We start from the raw sequence: 20239 nt of genomic DNA, 5'->3' as shown, positions 1-20239 counted from the left end.
TTCCTCCTCTTTCTGCATGGCGGCGACGGTGTTCTATGCAGTCACGTTATCTTGACTCTCTAGCGGCGTCAGCGGCATCCAGCGGTATCAGTCGGTCGCTGCTAGCGCTGGGGGGATGAAAGGGGGGCGGAGCTGGTTACGAGGCCGACGCCGACGACGACGCCGACGACGACGCGAAACCCAGGAACGGACGCCAAAGAGCTGCGCTCTAAAAAGGCCAACGTCAAGTGCTACCAAAGAACGGCGCCAACCTCGCATTTCCAGGTTGCTTTCCTGTCACATATTCCATATCATCGGGGGTAGGATTGCATGGGAGGTGGGAGAGCTGCGGAACGATCCCATATCAGAAGATCATTTTTGTGATTGGCCACAATACTCTCATCAGATTCCCGAGTCGAATCGCCTAGGGAAGACGAAGGTATGAAAAGCGGATACATTTCGTAGAGTGGGACCCACGTGTCCTGATGTGAACCCAGAGGTTTAACATGCTCCTGCATGTAGTACCGTAACTGGAGCGTATAACTAATGTGAAATAAAACTTTTTTTCTTCATTCCTATTGCTGGATGTATTCTCGATGGGCTTGGTGGATAAATTGCTCTAACGCCGCCTCGAGCCGTAACACTGGGCAAAGGACTCTTTTACCTGCAGATTTCGACGCGTGCTTGTCAATTACCGAACAAATGTTTGTGACCTATGGCTTCGACAAAACACCATTATAACTCTGTATGTCACGAAAACGAATAACAGTGAAGCGTCATTTCATATTTGGAGTTTAGGAGAATAACTTCGTGCAGTAATTAGCTTTCGTTTTGATTGCCCAGCTGTTCGAATGAGAGTAGCTGTTTCATTCTTGAGCGTTCCAGCGTAGCTCTACGATCCAGTATAGCAGGGTTGATTGTATCATAAGGCGACGCTGGGAGGGTGTGCGCCAATCAAAGGAGACTGGCAATGTCATTGATGACGGCCACTGGAAGCAAGTCGACCACAAGGAGGTACTCGCGGGTCTGTGACGTTATCCGCGAGCATTTGAAACGTCCTCTTCTTGGATGAGCCGTCGGGTTCCGCTCCCAGAATTCTGGAAGGGGGATTACGTTCGAGAGGAACGCACCAGTTGAATGGGGCTCCGCGGCTACCGCGTTGGTCGAGGCTTGCTGGCATTCGTTGTCGGAGTTCAACTTGACTGCACTTCCTTTTTGTGTGGCGCGTTATTACCGGGCACAAGTTTCGTGTCGATCCAGACGTTTGCGGTCACCAATCAGAATTCGCCAACACATCCGACATGTCAGCGGCGATCAGAATGTGCCTGCTGACACCCTGAGCCGCCTCAACGCCGTGACACCACCTGCACGTCTTGCACCACTCGATCTGCAGACTCTCGCCTCACATCAAGTTTATGATCCCAAGCTCCTTCAACTGCGCTCACCGAATACAGCAGTGCGGTTGGGCAAAATCATGCTTGATGGTGTCACACTCGCCTGCGACCATTCTACAGGCACACCGAGACCATTTGTCCCCTGCATGTTACGCAAGCAGGTTTTCGACACACTCTACCAGTTCGCTCACCCCAGTGTTGGCGCCACACAACGCCTTATGTCATTACGCTACGTATTGCCCCGGATTAACGCCAATGCAGGTGACTGGGTTCGTGCATGCGCACCCTGCCAGCGTGCAAAAGTACATGGGTATCCTGTTCCTCCAGCACGCCAGTTTCTCTAACCTAACTGTCGTTTCAACGTTGTTAAGATTGACCTTGTTGGACCACTACCACCTTGTCAGAGATATCGCTACCAGCTCACCTGTATCGAAAGGTTTACCTGTTTGCCAAAAGCAACGTCACTTCAAGACAGCTCGGTTACTATGGTGGCGGCAGCTATTGTCACAACATGGATTGCCCGCTTTGGATGCCCTAGCAAAAGGTTTACTAGCAGAATACATCAATTCAATTCCGCTCTCTTTCATGAGCTCCTGCCCTTGCTTGGCACAGTTTGTCTGAACACGGTCGCCTACCATCCCCAAACCAATGCCCCCGTTGGATGCTTTCATCGACATCTCAAGTCAGCGCTGATTGCACATGGCACGCCATTGCAATGGCTTCAACATCTGCCACTGGTTCTTCTGGATATCCGCTGCGCCTTGAAGTCGGACATCTGGTGCTGGAGCGCGGAGCTTGTCTGCGGTACTACGCTCCGACTGCCCAACGACTTCTTTTCAACACTACCTCCTTCGGCTGCTCTGTCTACTCACGAATGTGTGCACCTTCTTCACGTCCTCTTCCGCGATGCAAAACCATGTCCGCCACGACCAGTTCCAGCACGCACACCTTACGTTTCAACTGACTTTGCCAATCCAACCCACGTGTTCGTACGGTACGGACCCGTTCGGCCTGCTCTCCACCCACACTACCTCAGACCCTTCCCCGTACTGGAGAGATGAGAGTCCACATACATCGTGGATATTCATAGCAAACCTGACACCATCGCAATTGATCGGCTGAAGCCAGCCTACTGCGAGGCTCCCACAGTCGCATCCTTCAATTCAGCCTCGGACGTTTCCTGTCCGGTCGAGGGGCACGCTACTTCAGTCCACCGAGTTTCATGGACGAAGTGATATCGTTTGCATATCATGCTGCTCTTTAGCTGTGGAGCTATGTAGCCCCTGCGACATCGAGGCGATGGCCCCTAGAACGAAGAAGAGGTCAGGTGATACCACGAGCGTATGGTGAGCTTGGTTGGCTGGGAACGGAAGAAATAAAAAGTTGAGCTTCAGCTCTGGTTCTCAATAACGTCTCGTTGTCTCTCTCTCATGTGCTCTACACATACGCTAGATAAAGCAACGAGGCACCCCTTTGCAGCTATCTTTTCACTTCACGATGCTGATTAGACTGTACAATGATAATGGGCGCCTGTCGTACGCCTCACGGAACGGAGGCATGCGGGCAAGGAGGAAAGCAAACTAGGAACGCAGAGTCAAGGGGGTTAACTCCCTCTCCACGTCTCCTCAGTGGCGACGGTTTTGCCCTCCTTTCTATCAGCCTATCTAAAGCCCACTCTTGCAAGGAGCAAGGGTGCCGCTTTGTCCTTGTGAAGGCCCATGTAGATCGAGGCAATGTCGTTTGGGTTTTGCTGATCGTTGGTGCCATTTCTTCGAGAACCTTATGGACGCATGAGTTGTGACGGTAAGAGCACATATATTTTGTTGCCGCCAGTATTCGCATGCATCCTCAAGCGTAACTATCGTCTGCACGTATAGCGGAGACTGTAGACAAAAACAAATAATGCGCCATGCTGGAGATAACTGCTCTCAATTATAGATGTCGCTTCAATCATGGTAGAAACAACATAAAGAGAAACACCTAAATTGTACTGCATTGTACAATTACGAAATGTCAAACAGACATATCTAACAGGAACCACAGGCCTAATGATGGTAAAGACTCTTTCCATTTTTTCCAGGTCTCTGAGACATGAAACTTAGACAGCAGCTGATTCTGGCATGTAAATTGCTTTTGTGTATAGCAATAGACTGCATTCGAGAATAAACAGATTTGAAATACGGTCATTTATCTGCTTTCCTCTTCCAATGTAATGAAATATCATAATTGGTGGCATTATATCTTCATCGGTGCGCATGTTGAGGCGCGAAGTTCAGAGGATCCAGCTCAGTACAAGACAACCATATCTTTTTCTGAACATCTGCCATCCTTCCTAAAATTGATGCAAATACAATTACTAAATAACTATACACTTGCATAAAATGATTTCGCTTCTCTACTTAGCATGCTTTTAATCTACCCCACCTGGGGTTTATCATCCTAGGAATTGGGTTTGATTTCTGCCAAATTAATTCAGTAGAGATAAGCAACAACGTCTTTTTCCATCTCTTATAATTGGAAACTGAGTGCATGCAGCAGCTTAGGTATGCCACCTGTTGCCGTTAGGTGATTTTCCCTTTATTTGTTATTTACAAAGTTGGGGGGGGGGCACAACATTTTGGGAGGTGGTTGCACCGTCGCCGATGGCGAAAAACCCCCCTGAAGTGGATTTCAGAACTACTGAGCTGACGCTGCAATGTAAGATTACGAAACAACACAATAAATCATCAAACAACGTTACATATCTGCCGTTTAGGCAAGCAACAAAATTTTACTTGGAAAAACTTGAGAGATTGTCACTTTTCCCGCGTCCATAGAGATTACGATCTGCGCATCTACTCCCGTTAGTTGAGTAAAGGACGCGTTTTTTTGAGTCAGAGCCCTGTTAACACAATGGAATGAAAGTGTCAATTCTGTGCAGTTAGGATTATTGTGAGCACCAGGAAAGTAGGATAAAATGCTGCGCGTTTTCTCCTCCGCTATATCCAGAAAAATGTAACTCCAAACCCATGTTCATATCATCTTCATTTGTTCAAGTGGAGCCAGGTTCTTGTAAAGGGTATGTTTTCATGCTTTGTGTCTCACTTTCTTCAGCCCTAGATGGATCGTTGCGCTAGTGCCACAAATACAGATGACGCGATCATCACAAAACAGTTTCCTCCGAATGACACGTCTCTAAGTGTGGTACAGCAAACGCAAGCTGAAAAATCGACTAGAAGCAAAATGACCTTCTGACGCACACACGTAGCTGGCATTGATCACCGTCCTTCAGTGACAGAAACAAGATTCCTTACCTTTGATTTACTGTTTCGTTTTCTCCCGACAAGGTCATGTATAACATATCATTCGAAGATACAACAGTGATTCCGTCCCTCAAGGGTGCCCGTTTCCTTCTACTGTGTTGCTCTAGAACTGAGTACGAAGCCTGCCGACTTCCCGACAATTCTGTAGGGTATTTGGGCAGTAAAAAGTAAGTGAACAAATCAAATTTTATCGTAGCTTATGCCCAAGCTGTAATGTAACATTTGTGTTAGTCTCCGACGCTTTTCGCGAGCTGCGACTACTGTCGTTTTAGTTACCTTTCTCGATCCACAGAAATGTAAGATCGCCAGTCTTTATTCTGTTTACTGGCTTCAAAACAAAAACGAAACATCTTCGGTGTAGGTCTCACTGTCCGCGAAGAATATTGGGTACATTTTGCCTTGTAAACGCAAAGGAGACCGAAACAGAAGCCAGGAAGTAGCGCACACAACAGGCATTGGCCAAAAACGGGCAAGTTTATTGAGCAGAACTAATAATAAATTCCCAAGGCAAACTTTTGCGCGAATACTCATACCAAAAGCATTTTTAAACAAATCAATCTCGCACTGAAAAACTGAAACAGAATGGGAGTGACACGTTATTATGGAAAAGTTCTCCAGCGTTCAATGCTTTGCAAAGTGCCTTGTGATTTTATTGTCTAGTCAACACACCTCCGCACACCATGACCTCTATAGAGTCATAACAGCAAAATGGGCACATTGACATGAACAAAAACTATGTTCATAATTATTTAAGCTTGTTCTTCGCAAATACCAGCCACGATATTCCAAAATCTAGAAGCTCATGCTGACTCTATTGCAAACTTTTCCTTTTTTACTAATTTCAATTCATAGTTAAAAAATGTTAAGCAAAGGCAAGTGAAAGTGATTTTCTGCCTGCCTAACCGCAAGCGACACTGCAATGGGTTCAAAACGCATACATGTTTTAAATAAGAAAGCATTAGGCTTCAATTAGGCAAGTCCTCGTGAAATTAGTTTCGTGATTTTTGCGATAACAATGGTTGGTGTCCTAACTCACGATCCAGTCGAGGGCGCCCTCTGCTTGAAAATGCGGATCTTAAAGCTATGTTTTCACTGGTTAAGTGCAGCGGAAACGATAGGGGTAGTCGCAAACACGTCATAGAAGACGGGTTTCAGGCATCACTTATCTTACCTGTCCCACTAGTAACATCGCCTGCGACTATCACGCACGGAGCTCAGAGAACGTTGGGCATCTCCGGTGTTGCCATGCGCACATACGAAACACACCAATGGTCCTGCTGACTTGCTATGTGTCTGCGGGCAGTAAATGCCTGTCTAACGGTAACTAAGTTTTTATTGAACGCTGTCAAACGCCCCGGTTTCTCGTTGGTCCCATCTCGTTCACCATTGAGCTACGATGCCTGCAACGTCGCTGGCAAAGCTACTCAAGACGCCTACGTTCTGAGACGCCTTGTTTCTGAGGCACTGTTTCTTCCGTCTCGCAGCACCACCTCCCGCGCTGCGCCGCGCCAAAATCTCGTACCCGAGTATAGGTAAACTACCGTCTGAGGAGTTGAGGCCCAAATCCGAAAGTTTGTTATTACGCTACACGTTTAGACCTACAAACAAAGTAGCCAATTTTCTCTTTAATATTTGGCAAATGACACAACTTTCTAAAGATGATTTGCTTCTTTCATGTGTGGTTTCGAGGCTTACATTACCAATTCGCGTTTCGATATTCACCGGCACTTTTCCTTTTGTTTTTAGAGAAAGTATTTGAAAAATCGCATAGAACCGATAGCGCGATTCCAGCTGTTCAGGCGCTGAAGATATCAGCTATTCAGATGCCTCTAATTAAGTCTCGATTTCAATTATTTAAGATCATCCCTTACGGTTTGGCAGAAGCTTTTGGTAAACTGTTAACTGAAACGCCAATGTATTTCGCAGCAGTACTTAAGGACAGACCCCCAAACCATCTCTCATCTGGCGATTGCTGATAAGCATACTTTCATAACTTCTGCTAGGCTTTACTCAGCAAATTTACAACTTTGTCTTATGCCGATCAATGAAAAATAAAGAGCAATTAGCGAATGTTTTTAACCTTGAGAATGTGACTGGAAGCTCAAGTGATGTCATTCCTCGTAAGTTAATCCACCGGGAGAGATTGAATGAACTGCACTGTAATCACACGTAAAAAATTATAAAAATAAAAATATGTTAAAGCAAAAAAATTTATATGCAACGTTGGGTAGATGACTTTGTACGCGACAGCGTTGCACGCGTCCCTCGCCACATCATGTTATGTGGCAACGCACGTAACCACACATTACAGGGTGTTTTAGGCAATACAGTTTTTTCATAGAAGAGACTAAAAGCGCAAAGAACGCGGTGTTCCTGCAGTAGAATACCTAGCAAGGTGGACGTATTTTGCGGTTAATAACATCGGCTTCAGAGCACCGCGGAAGCGGAGAGACGGCGCCCTCACTATCATAACTGACCGAGACAGGCCGTGATGAGAAACACGAGGAAGTTTGAAACTGAACGTCTCGGCCAGTCGCGGCAGCTACTCATACGGCAGGCTTCGCCTGACAAGTATGTCTGCGTGCGTGTCGGGTCAGGATTTGTGCACCGCATGCTACCATTCAAACTTCTTCCCACACTTCATTACAGGGCGCCGCCGTCTAAGGCTCAGCGCGACGTGCTCGGGGTTTATATTACCTCTGGAATTTCATGAGGAATATATTGAATTACGTTTGGTTTTCAAGGCTTCTTAAAATATGGTCTTGCGTGAAAACGTTGCTGCCTCCAAAGCAGTAATTTAAAATAACTGCTGTCAAGACACTAATAAGAAGTGAATCATTGAATTCTTTTTAATTTTCGTTCTATAGTTCCGGTTATTAGCGGCAAAGTATGTCCACCTCACCTAATCACTCCACTACAAGAACGCTACGTTCACTGCGCTCAAAACATTTTTTGTAAAAAAAAACTGTATGGTCTATAAAATAACACCCTGTCTGGTTACGTATTGCGCATATACACCTGTAGCTGTCTGTAATTTTTTATAATGCACAGTTTTCATTAAATGTCCTTACTACCTTATTCCTTTCTTCTTTCCGTACGATTTTCTTCTCCGGGCTCTTCACCCTGGCCTCTTCATGTAGCATGAAGATTGAACGCAAATGCTGACATTAATGTAAAGCGAAGTTATGTTTATAGGTAGTGCCTGTGTGATGGCATAAAAGTAATTGTTTGCCTTAATTTGTTTTCGTTTGATAGTTTTTATCAGATACCTTGTCATCTGTAGGAACCGTAGTGCAACATGCCCATTATTGAGGATGCGCTAAGCACGTGCACACACCCAATTTCCCATACTGAGTGGCTTGACCAAATAAAGTAAATAAATGTCTGGTGGCAGCGACGGCGCAGCATGTATTGCCTAGCGTATTTTCTCTGAATGCGCGTTTACTTTTGCCAGCTGCCTGGTAAACCAGCTGGCAAATCAAGCACTCGTTTCCGTGGGCGACAGCTTCCTGTAAGCACAGCAGGTGTCGTCAGCTTCGTTGAGCGCGGCTCATAACAAACAGGGCCACCACCGAGGCTTCACTGGTGGTAGCGACGGCGCAGCAAGCACTGCATAACGTACACACTAAGAAAAAAAAAGAGTATCCCTTACTCTTTTCGAAGAGTCTGGACTCGCCACGTACATGACACACTTTGTGGGAGACACCCGAACTCTCTTTTGGCATAGAGTCCCGAGACTATTTGTGCTCAATACAAGGTGTTTACGTGACTCCGCACACAATAGTCATGCGTACTCTTTTGTAGTAGTCGCCTATACCCTCTCAAAAGGGTTAAAAGAGTAGTGCTGAGGGAGTCCGTTAACAATTCTAGATGAGTCAGACGACTCAAGATAGACTGTCACATGAACACTGCAAGAATGATTCCGGTAACTATTCTAGATGGGTCTGATGACTCCAGCAGTGTGTGTCAAGTTACCCTTAGTGCGTGGTGCCGGTCTCTTGCAAATAAAGTAACTAATCCATGTAAGTCGTTTCACTCTTGGATAGCAGTGTCGAGCCGCTTTTCAAAATGTGTCAACAACGCTCGCGGTAAGTACACACGACTACGGCTAGTTCTCAAGAACACTACTGTGAAAAGACAACATAGGATAACAAAGAATCCACAGTAAACTTGCCAAAAAGCACATGGCAGGTTAGCAAGAAAAAGTTAATATTTCATCAGACTTTGTTATTGTCTTCTGGAAAATTCAAATGTATCAGTCAGCACAGAATCAATACTAAAGCAAGATAGTTCTCATTACTATTAAACCGGAATCAATAGCCAACCAAGCAAAGCAGTCCTAAATAAACATCCAATATGTAGCCTGCAGCTGCATATGCATGACACTGCAATGCCACTCAGAACCATAATGAGACCTTAAAATATTATGTAACTCATGTAGTAGTTTAATTCCCCACCGCACAAGTCTCTTATAATATGTCAAAAGATTTATAAGTTCAACCTCTTTCCCTGTTCAAAAAGCCTTAACTTACTACTTAACATTCAAAGCAAGTAAGCTACACATAACAAATCAGAAAGGCTGCACTTATGTACAAAGGATACCCATACAATGAAATGCAATAAAAACAATATTCCAACTTAGATTAAATTATCTATGCATTATACTATGCTTGCTGAAAACAACTGGTTGACAATTCATAATCCAATCTAACAGTAAAAACAGCTGTCTTACCTTATGGTACTCTTGTTGGCATTTTTTTCCCACACAATTCGTACATGTTAGTGTGAGATGAAAATTGATCTGAAAAACACCACATTAAAAAGTTGTGCATCAATTTTATTCTGTCGTACAACATCCAACAGTGTATAAAAGCTTCATAAATGACAAAATTACATAAATAAATACAGCAACGCCTATATTGATCGTTTATTTATGTGGAGAAACATACCTTTGCAAGACTAAATATAATAGCTGACACAGACAATTTCACGGGTAGAAATAACAGCTAATACAAAACTTCCCATAATACAAACAAGTTGACAAAATAAGTAGCACAGGTAGCTGTATTTTGTTACGGCAAAGATAGCGCATGAATGATGAGGACAAGGGAGGAAGCAGAACACATAAACAGACTATACCCAGCTGCATGCACGCAGCTGTAACAATACACCATAGTGCACAAAGATCCAAAAGAAACAAAGAGGAAGATGTGAGGAAAACTTCTTTTGCTCACCACAAGTCATCCTGTAAGAGCACATTATGCACTGGCTGTAATCTATAAACAAGACATATATGAATAAGTTACATTAGGTGCCACATTTACAAATCACTCATACAATGTTCTTGTGATTGTCCTTATTCCAATCTTTAACTTAGCAAGCATGACTGAGTTACGTAAAGCCTCCCTAAGGCTTGGTACATATACAGGAAGAAGTGTTTCTATAAACACTGGAGGTCACGGACGGATGACTGACACATACCTCTTATAATTCTTTTGTGTTTGTCATTATGATTATCTACCACAGTAGTCTTTTGTAGAGTGAAACACATCCAGATAATACACTGTGGGCAGCCAGGTGTGAATACCTGTTCTCGATTTCTACCTTTCTCTGATGTCCCGCTAAGGTAACAATGGCGCAAAGGATTGTCTTCCCAATGTATGCGTTCCCTTACAACAGGAGCAGATAATAAGCCACAATAATGGTGCGTGAAATAAAACATCTGTGCTTAACTTTCCACTGTCGCTCCAATCTGGAGTGATTTTTATGCATTGTTGTGTACACTAGCACAAGTGCTACGTAGTTTCCTTCCAACACTATAACTTCCAACTTCCAACAACATAACCTCCAGCACAGTTAAACACAAACACAAAGCTGAGCATGGTGGAAACTGCCATCACCCCGTTTCAAAGGGGACGATCCTACCTTCCATCCATCAATCCAACCAGTTTTGCTTCAATTCGATCCTAACTTTCTTAACACCAATGATAGAAACTTCATCTTTGGTTGCGTTTGCCGTTCACCTTCCTCTTCAATTCCAGGTTTTTGTATTTATTTCGAACAAATAATGGTAAAGTTATCCGCGGGGACAAAAAATGTCATAATTTTGGCTGATAGAAACATAAATTTATTGGAGTCATCCCCGAGCTATGCCAGTTATTCGTCTTGTTTTCAGGGTTTTGGCTACGAATGCCTTCATAATATAATGAACTTAATATAATTAATAATAACGAACTTGTTCAGTTCATGGGGGTTCTGACTCTCTAATCGATCATGCATTGTCTAATCTTTTGAATCCACCTGATGCAGGAGTACTTGAAACTGACACTACTGACCGTTTCCCCCTCTTTCTGCGCACTACATATGCGCACTGTTCCTATTCTGACTCTTATACCAAGCTTGTTTTTGATAAAAAAAATGGCTGTGGCTTAGCTAAGGTTAAGCCCAGGAGGCGAAGCATACTAGCCTTTATTTTAGTTGTTGAACCACTGTTTAGCCTGGTGAACTGCTGTTTCTTGGCTATATTTGGTTCGGCTAGACGAAGAAACAACTCATGCAGGCGAGCGCACGAGCTGAGACCCGGCGATGTAGCTACGCGGCCGCAAGCGAGCGCACGAGTTGAGCGTCCGCTTTTGCAGCTGTTATGACGTCATATGCTAGCTACGCGGCCGCGCGCGGCGCAGCAAGGACGAGCGTGGTTGTGCGGCTAGTATGCTTCGCATAAACATTGTTTTCAGAAGCTGTACCTCACATTGACTGCTCTTTCGCTTTTTACACCAATGATCTGCAGGTACCCTTCTCGCAATTGCTAACAAAGTTGTTATCATACTATCATATCTACTCTCAGATAAGTACATGCAAAATGAAAGTGGCTTCTCCTCAGTATCCCTAGGTCACCGATAGTTTGCTAAAGGCCATACGCAAACGAGAAAACCTTTATAAAAAAAGTAAAGGAAAACCATTCAATATAAGCCTACGGGCGCGGTACAAGAAATTTTGCAGCACACTTTCTTCACGGCTTAAAAAAGCCTAAACCAAACATTATGAAGAAAAAATACTTAGATGTGGTTCTGTTGCAAAAAAATGGCAAATAGTAAACTCATTTTTGAATAGGAAGCAAGAAGCTGATAGCATAACTAAAATATCCCACGATGTTCATACTTATTTCGAACCTCTTGCGATTATGAATGCATTCAGCAATTTCTTTTTTGCTAATATCTCCAAACTAAACACAACTTATATGCATCAAAGTGCCTTCCACATTCTTTTTATATTTCCAACCACTCCTGATGAGGTGGTATCAGTAATCAACTATTTAAAAATAGCTACTGCATGCTGGACTGGACAACATTCATCCTGGTCATGTTAAATTGATTTCTAAATGAATATAATTTCCACTATCTGAAATATTTAACCTCCTGTTTAAAACAGGGACCTTTGCACGCGCACTTAAACGTGGTCGGGTTATTCCAGTATTTAAGAAACGCGATCGCTCATCACTATTCAACTACAGGCCAATCTGTTTTACCATTTTTGAGCAAGGTCATCGAGAAGATAATCGAAAACCGATTGATCTAATACTTAAACAAATTTGCAGCATTCTTATTTGTAGATTTTTCATAAGGATTTTACAGCATTGACCACAAGATTCTTTATCTTAAACTCGGTTCAATACGTATCACTGGTCCTCGTTTAGTACTATTACCCAGCTACTTACGAGACAGATACAAGGTTGTTAGTGTTTTCGATGCTTACTCTAAACCTAAAATGACTAATTCAGGTGTATCACAACGACCTATTTTGGGCCCGTTACTCTTCTCACTTTATATTCATAATTTACCTAACTGCCTCACATCTTCTAAGTGTATACTACATGCCGATGAAACAATTACTAATTCTGACGAATGTCTGTCAATGGCAATAACCAGGCTTAATAGTGATACACCATTCTAACACCATTCTAACTTGTTAGAATTGTGCAAGATGAATAGGCTTACCGTTAATCCTACTAAAACTAAATTTATTTTATTCTCATCCCAAAATAAATCATCAATATGCATTCTGCCCATTTCTATTGGTGACCATTTATCATCAGCAAGTGAAGAATGCACATACTTGGGTGTTAATATTGACTGTAACCTAAACTTTAATCGCCATATAACTCATATTGAAAAGAAGTTATCACATGGAATACGCATTCTCTGTAGGGCACGTCAATTTTTTCACGACCTGTGTTGCTCTTACTCTATCTCGCGTTTGTACACTCTCACATTAACTACTGCATAACCTTCTGCGGTAACACGTGCACTATTCACCTAAATCCGATACAAACCATCCAAAACCAGGCAATCAGAATAATCACGTCGAATCCGCACACCACCAATGCTAAACAATTACTACAAGCAAATAGCATTCTAGACGTTGCCGCCCTTCTCAATTACAACCTTGCGACTTTTCTTTTCAAACTAGTAAATGACAAAATCTCATTATCGCTAATTCCTATATAATCTCTAACAAATACTAACTCAAAGCGTTTCGCGCTGAATAATAATTCATTCTGTCCAAAGTGCGCACTAATTATGGCAAGCAGACAGTTCACTTTGCAGCCATATCATCATGAAATACATTACCATTTGTCATAAAACTACAGAAAGCCGATCGAACTTGTGATGAACTCAAACATTTCTTTTGTTATGTGAAATGTAAGTAACTCTATGCACTGTATAATGCGATTTTGGTTTTAGACCTGCCATTCTTATGTACTCCAACATGCAAATAATTTTTTTAAATTCTTTCTTTAGTTTTTCTTTCCTCCTCTTTTACGTTAGCTTTATCTAGTTTCGCAATATTGTTTACGGCCAATATATTGTCTACTAATTACTTCATTTACTTATATCTTTATTTAATTATTTATCATTACTGCAATTGTACCGGTTGAGTTGCTGTTTCTTACCAATGAACTGTTATCTTAACCAGGAACAGGCGGTCCCAATCAAGTTTTAACTATGGGACCTCCTTTTTTATGTACAGTATTTTTATGTAATAATAAGAAAATTGATGGATTTATTGAAATAATTATTTAAATTTACTATACCATTCCATTAGCCGATTGTCCCGCCGTGGTTGCTTGGTGGCTATGGTGTTCGGCTGCTAAGCACGAGGTCGCGGGATCGAATCCCGGCCACGGCGGCCGCATATCGATGGGGGAGAAATACTAAAACACCCGTGTACTTAGATTTAGGTGCACGTTAGAGAACCCCAGTTGGTCCCAATTACCGGAGTGATCCACTACGGCGTTCCCGATTTTGAATCCTGGCGTTCCCCCGTAAAACCACATAATTATATTTTCAATTAGCGGATTCGCATGCTTTAGAGATACCTATGAGCTGACAATATGTCTGCAGGTTTTGCGTGAGAACTGAATGTTTTGTGAATCAGGAAAGAGATTGCCATACTTATTCACCATGCAATGGCCATTTAGGCCTCTTTGGTAATTCCATGCGTCCCTAAAGTAGCCCAAGGTTAAACACTTATGACCCAAACTGGCAGTACGCGGCCGGAAACTGACGAAAAAATACCAAGGGGGGGAAGAGCCAAATAACCAAGCCTTGTGAGCAATGAACGGGGCTAGTTGGTGGACGTTCAGATTATATTGCGCTTAGTGTTACACTGACGAACGCGAAGCACCGGACGCGGACGTACGTAGCGCAAACTACCAACTGCTTAATACTGTTAAATAACGCGCTTATATAAAAGGAGATATGACACGGGTGGGTGAGAGGGCAGATATAAAAAGATGTGACAAGGTGACGACATGTGGTGATACTTTGGACCGGAAATACATTGTTCACTTGCAACCGTTCACCCTGGCAAACTCAACCTCAGCTTCGATCGGCCACTCCGGCGAAATTATTGCATCACTAAAGAGTAGCCCACCGACGTCTTGTTTTTCAATAGACGTTAAGGACCTTTCTACAGTGTCCCGAGCCCAGCGGTGGTACAAGCTGTAGAAGCCATCGACCTGTTCGGCTACACCCAATTTCAGGCCGTGTACAAGTGCAGTATTTCTAGTTTTGTAAACTTGCTAAAACTATATCTACAGGGTGCGTTTATTGAATATGGTGATAGTGTGTATGAGCAGAAGGATGGTATCGCTATTGGTTCCTGTATAGCTCCCGTGCTTTCCGACGTAGTTTTGAGTGTAGGTGACAGAAAACTTGCCGTCTTGTTTGAAGAAACATAATCACCTTTTTAGGTATGTTGATCATTTGGTGTGCATGGAAGAAAACCTTAGCGAACAGGTTAGGGTACACACTGTTATCTGCATGTTCAAGAAAGCGCACGAAGGACTGGAGTTCTCGTACGAGACTCCTACCGCTGGTCGATTGCAGTACCTTGACATAAACACTAGACTCAGTGGCTCCAACATGCGCTGGTGCTACAAAACTAGAGGAAAGAAATCCTGAGGTATGACTATGCCATTGTAAAATAATAAAAAGAGGCATCGCCAATGCTTGCATCAATCAAGCAGTTGAAAAATTATGCCGCCATGCAGTGGGGGAGAGCATTGATTTGCAAGTAAGCCGCTGAAAAAACAGTGGGTACCCGAACAGTAAGGTGATGCAAATCTGTGAAAACATGCTGTACGAAATCAGAGCCAACAGGAAAAGGCAAAAAACTCCGGAAAAAGAAAAATTCAAGGAACGCGTGGTGTTGCATTACATGCATGGGTTGTCACATAGACTGAGAAAGACAGCCCAATGACATGATGCTCATGTCCTGTTCTCCGCTCCGCAAAAAATAAAAGGCATGTGCACGATGGTGAACGCAGGATCCAAAGAGGGCACTCGAAGTGCTACATTCTGTCACAGTAAGCTCGTGAAAAAGTTCGTCGATTGTGCTAGTTCAGTGGTTTACCAAATCCCACTACATTGCGGGAAAGTGTACATTGGCCAAACTGAACGCGGTCTGAATGACAGGTTACGGGAGCACAAATACACGTGCCAGCTTCTGACAGCTCCTAGCAACTTGCCTGCGCATTGCAAAGAGTGCAAATGTCCTCCGCTACTAGAAAGCCCCACAGTCGTTGGCACATCAAAAACAAGAACGGAGTGAGAAATATGCAACGCACTTGCGATAACAAAAGAATAAGAGATGGGCGTAAACTCCGTCCATCGCGCTTATCGAAGCTGAGGTCGAGTTTGCCAGGGCGAACGGGTGCAAGCGAACAACGCATTTCCGCCCCAAGGTATCATGACATGTCGTTACCTTGTCATGTCTTTTTATATCCCCTGTCTCCCGCGCCATATCTCCTTGTATTAAGCGCGTTATTTAACAGTATTAAACAGTGGTTAGTTTGCGCTACGTACGTCCTCGTCTTGTCCTTCAAGTTCGTCAGTGTAACACTAAGCGCAATACAATAATGAACCAAACCTTGTGTGTGCTTGCCCACGGGCTTTGTCTTCCCGTGCTAGCGCTCATTACGTGTAGCCTATACCAACAAGCCCGAAGATTACTTATTTCACATCTGCAGCTCACGTTCTTCTGCGCCATTAATTATCGCAGTGTAGCGGACTATCTGTACCTTACGAACCCTGATGAAAAGACCAGGTCTGTGTCAGTGCTCGTGCTTCTCGCATTAGCGCCATGTACAGGTTGCACAAAAAGGAACTGTGCAGTGAATATGGTTGTTCTCATGTTTGAATTTTTACTTATGGCAGAAGTGATGGCTACAGGACGCCTTCAAAATGTGCACCACCGGCTTGAAAACGTATATTCACACGACGTCTCATATTGCTAAACGTTCGTTGGAGGGCTGCTGGTGTTATCTGTCGGTTGTGCTGTGCAACGTCTGTCGGTAGTTATTGCAGAGTGTGAAAATTGCTTTCGTAAACCCGCTTTTTGAGTGCACCTCACGGAGATTGCTCAAGAAATAACAGGTCTTGAGTTATCATGTAGCATGCGATGTCACTATTTAATTGCCTCTTCTCATCACAACATTTGGTTATTTTCCCACTGCGCGGTGAGTTTTCGAACACGCTTGATTATTGTAGCCTACGCCTTCTCACCTGCCACGTAAAACATCCATGTCAAATGACCCCACGCCAGCCAATCTCTTGCAGAAAGCAAAGACTTCGGAACGATAACTCTCGAAACCTCTCCACTTTCTTTTAGAGTTAGCTTTGACGTACAGCAATATTTATTGAGACCTTGCATTGAATTATTGCATTACGGTGGAACCAATAGTTATGTAGTGCTAACAAAGGTTAATATCCGTGAACAATTATCTTTTTCCAATGGAATGTTTGCCGCAAGGCATGTAAAATGAAAGAGTTCCAAATAAGGTCATGCAGTGTGATGCAAAAGATATAGCATTGAGATTTTTCAAAGTAAATAACGCATACTTTCACTGATCACTAGATGTGCTTCACCTTCGACAGTAAAGAATGAACATGCTGAGGAAGAGTATTAAAGAATAAGTGTTGAAGTTGTCGTGCTTCTTCCGCATTTTCTACACGTCATTTTCTTTAAGCATGCATGACACTTGAAATTGAGGAACCAAGCATATGTCCGAACTCAATGTGACACGTTGTCCATTACATATTTCTCAAATTGGTAACCGATGTCTTTTTGCCTCTGTAGTCACGTCATAGAGAAAAAACCCTGAAGAGGCCATGGATCCAGACGCCTACAGAGACATCGACGGACTGCGTATGCTAAAGTTCTTCGACGAGACCAATGTCCGCTTTGCTATGGGTTACGAACCAAAAGACGACGATGTCATCATTGTCAGTTATCCTAAGTGCGGTACGACGTGGACACAATACATCGTGTCAAACCTCTTCACACGCGGGAACCCTCCCAAGACGACAATGGACTTCATGCTGTCCTCGCCCATCATAGAACTCACAGGTGTGGACGCCGTGCGCAAGATGCCACGCCCTGGAGCCCTGATGACGCACCTGCCATACGACAAGTGCAAGCATTCTTCGAGGGCCAAGTACATCTACATAACGAGAAACCCATACGATTGCTGCGTATCGTACTATCACTTTAGCAAATATTTCACATCGACTAAGTGTGACGACGTGTCTTTCGATACGTTTCTTTCTCTCTTCTTATCTGGAAACTTGCTCTACGGTGACTACTTTGATCACCTCCTCTCCTGGTACCCACATCGAGACGACCCTAACGTACTCTTTTTGACTTACGAGAAACTTCAAGAGGACATGGCTCACTGGGTGCTGCGCATTGCCGACTTCTTGGGGGAACAATACGGCAGCACCCTCCGGAATGACGAAGCATTGCTGCTGAAGATTCTCGACTCATGTACTGTGCGGAACATGAAAACGGTATTTAGCGACCCTACGAAGGTGTGGATCCAGAAAGCGTTAAATATGCCGCAGGAAAGGCGCCTAGCTTCCCTGGAAGCCTACAGACACAGCGTGGCTCACCAGGAAGAAACACATCGTGGAGGCGGCCTGGTTCGTAAGGGTGTGGTGGGAGACTGGAAGAACCATTTCTCTTTGGAGCAGATCGAACGAATGAAGCACAGGATAGCGGAGAAAACAGCCGTGGCACCACACGTCATGAATCTCCTTTAGCAGACATAAAAAGTGAAGTACGCTCTCGTGTATAACACTATATTATTCTTGCATAGTTTGCACAGAAGCGTACAGCCACTTCGAATAAAGGGATGCTAGTCCTGTTGATCTATATAAAGCACCGCCTTTGTTCCCAACGCTTTTCTTTCATAAGTTCCCTTTGCCAATTGACCCTCGCTAAAATATTTCCAGCTTCAAGATTTCCTGACATTTACTTAACAAATAATTCTACTCTATAATATGTTTGTTAATGCCAGCCCTAGATCAGATAGATCGCGACAATGGGTTCGAAACTACTCATTTTGTTTAGCTACGTAGGTCTTATAAATTTAATTTACATAGCTTCGTTAATTACGCTCACAACTTCTCAACTTACTCCGCAACTAGAGGTTATCAATGCGAACGCTCGAACAATAAAACGATGTCAGCAATATTTGAACTGGTTTATTAGTTTTCCTTGTTGCTGTTAAAAGCAGCCGGCATATTGATGTGCAGTAGGCTTCTTATAAACCAAGTGTAAAAGCTTCGGCAGGTTATCTTGGCACAACTCATGTTCGTGAGCGTAAACGCATGTGTCCAACCGCGTACTTCTGCCTTTACAACCGGTTCTTGTATATTATACGAGAAGCAGCTCAGAGCTACAGTACATTACACAAGGTGCGCGAGAACATTGTGGGCGCTCCCGATTAGATTTCTGAGCGTTGGTGACATCAGGCTCGGCTTGCTGAAATCATCAGGAATAAAAACAGCTGCCTGGGAAAAGAATTGGATACATTTTCAGTAGTTCGTAACATATGGATCAGCGCTGACAGGTGCATTAGAAGGAAAAGTACAGAAATATTACCATGAGGGTTTCCTTGCATATATTTTGGCTGTCTAAGGTTAAGATCTAAAGAAGAAAATACTGTAATTTGGTGACAATTATTGTTGACATACCTGCAGTCACGTGAAATATTAGCTCCGACACAGTACCCGTGGTGGAACTGGCCCCTAAACTACAGGGCTACATTGAACCACGACATGCGCGTTTGATAAATACCAGAAATCGGAAAGTGTTTAGCTCTTAAATCTTTCGTATGTTGGGGCTTCTGTGCAGTCTTGGGGGCCATTTTTACCACGCGCACTATGCTTCAGCTAATATTTGAAGCAACTCTACACTATTTTTTTTCGTGGGGGGGGCGCGGTGGAGGGCGGATTTCAAGGGAAGGGAAGCGTAGCAGAGGGCGGCAGGAAGTTAGGTGGGCGGAGGAGATTAAGAAGTTTGCAGGGACAACATGGCCACAATTAGTACATGACCGGGATAGTTGGAGAAGTATGGGAGAGGTCTTTGCCCTGCAGTTAGCGTAACCAGGATGATGATGATGATGATGATGATGATGATGATGATGATGATGATGATGATGATGATGATGGTGGTGGTGGTGGTGGTGGCGGTGGTGGTGGTGGGCGGAGTGCTTTCTTTAGTTTCTACCCACTGTTCCAATGCTATCCCTTGGCTGAAAATGAGCCTGCATCTACGTCAAATATGCATAATGTCACGGATTCAACGGCCGAAGAGCGTTATCTAATCAGATTGCGTGCGTGAAGAGAATGCTGGCGTACATTCTGGCTCGCATTTGAGCGCCCTAGTTTGCGCCACAATCTACGAGCATTCCAATCGGATGAACGATGCCTTGAGCCGTAGATCATATTCAGAGGAAGCACTACTTTGCGCCCAGCCACTGTGCTTTGAGTGTTATTTCTTATTCTAACACAAGGTCGCTTTATAATGAGGTAGATTCGTGATTCACTTTTTTGTACTGCCTTGTCCTTCGCATCACTACAATGTGACAGCATAGACGCGCCATATTTTTACTGAGTGAATACTGGGACATGGACTACGACTTTTGTTGCGTGTGCGTTTGCAAATCTATAGCAATAATTTATTACTCATAACTTACTTCTTAACTTAGGAGATTCG

General features: G+C 43.6%; 1 protein-coding gene across 1 annotated transcript; it reads left to right on the top strand.

The window, feature by feature from the left end:
• Positions 1–779: 779 nt before the first annotated feature.
• Positions 780–18279, top strand: LOC142588807 (sulfotransferase ssu-1-like). The gene is made up of 2 exons (XM_075700625.1): positions 780–3176; positions 17318–18279. Exon 2 carries the CDS (start codon positions 17350–17352, stop codon positions 18277–18279), a length of 930 nt encoding a protein of 309 aa, XP_075556740.1. The 5' UTR covers positions 780–3176; positions 17318–17349.
• The last annotated feature ends 1960 nt before the right edge of the window (positions 18280–20239 follow it).

This window comes from Dermacentor variabilis, chromosome 7 (assembly GCF_050947875.1).
Source record: "Dermacentor variabilis isolate Ectoservices chromosome 7, ASM5094787v1, whole genome shotgun sequence".
Classification (NCBI taxonomy): Eukaryota; Metazoa; Arthropoda; class Arachnida; order Ixodida; family Ixodidae; genus Dermacentor; species Dermacentor variabilis.
The sequence above is the reverse complement of the archived record's forward strand: the minus strand, read 5'-3'. Positions and strand labels throughout refer to the sequence as shown.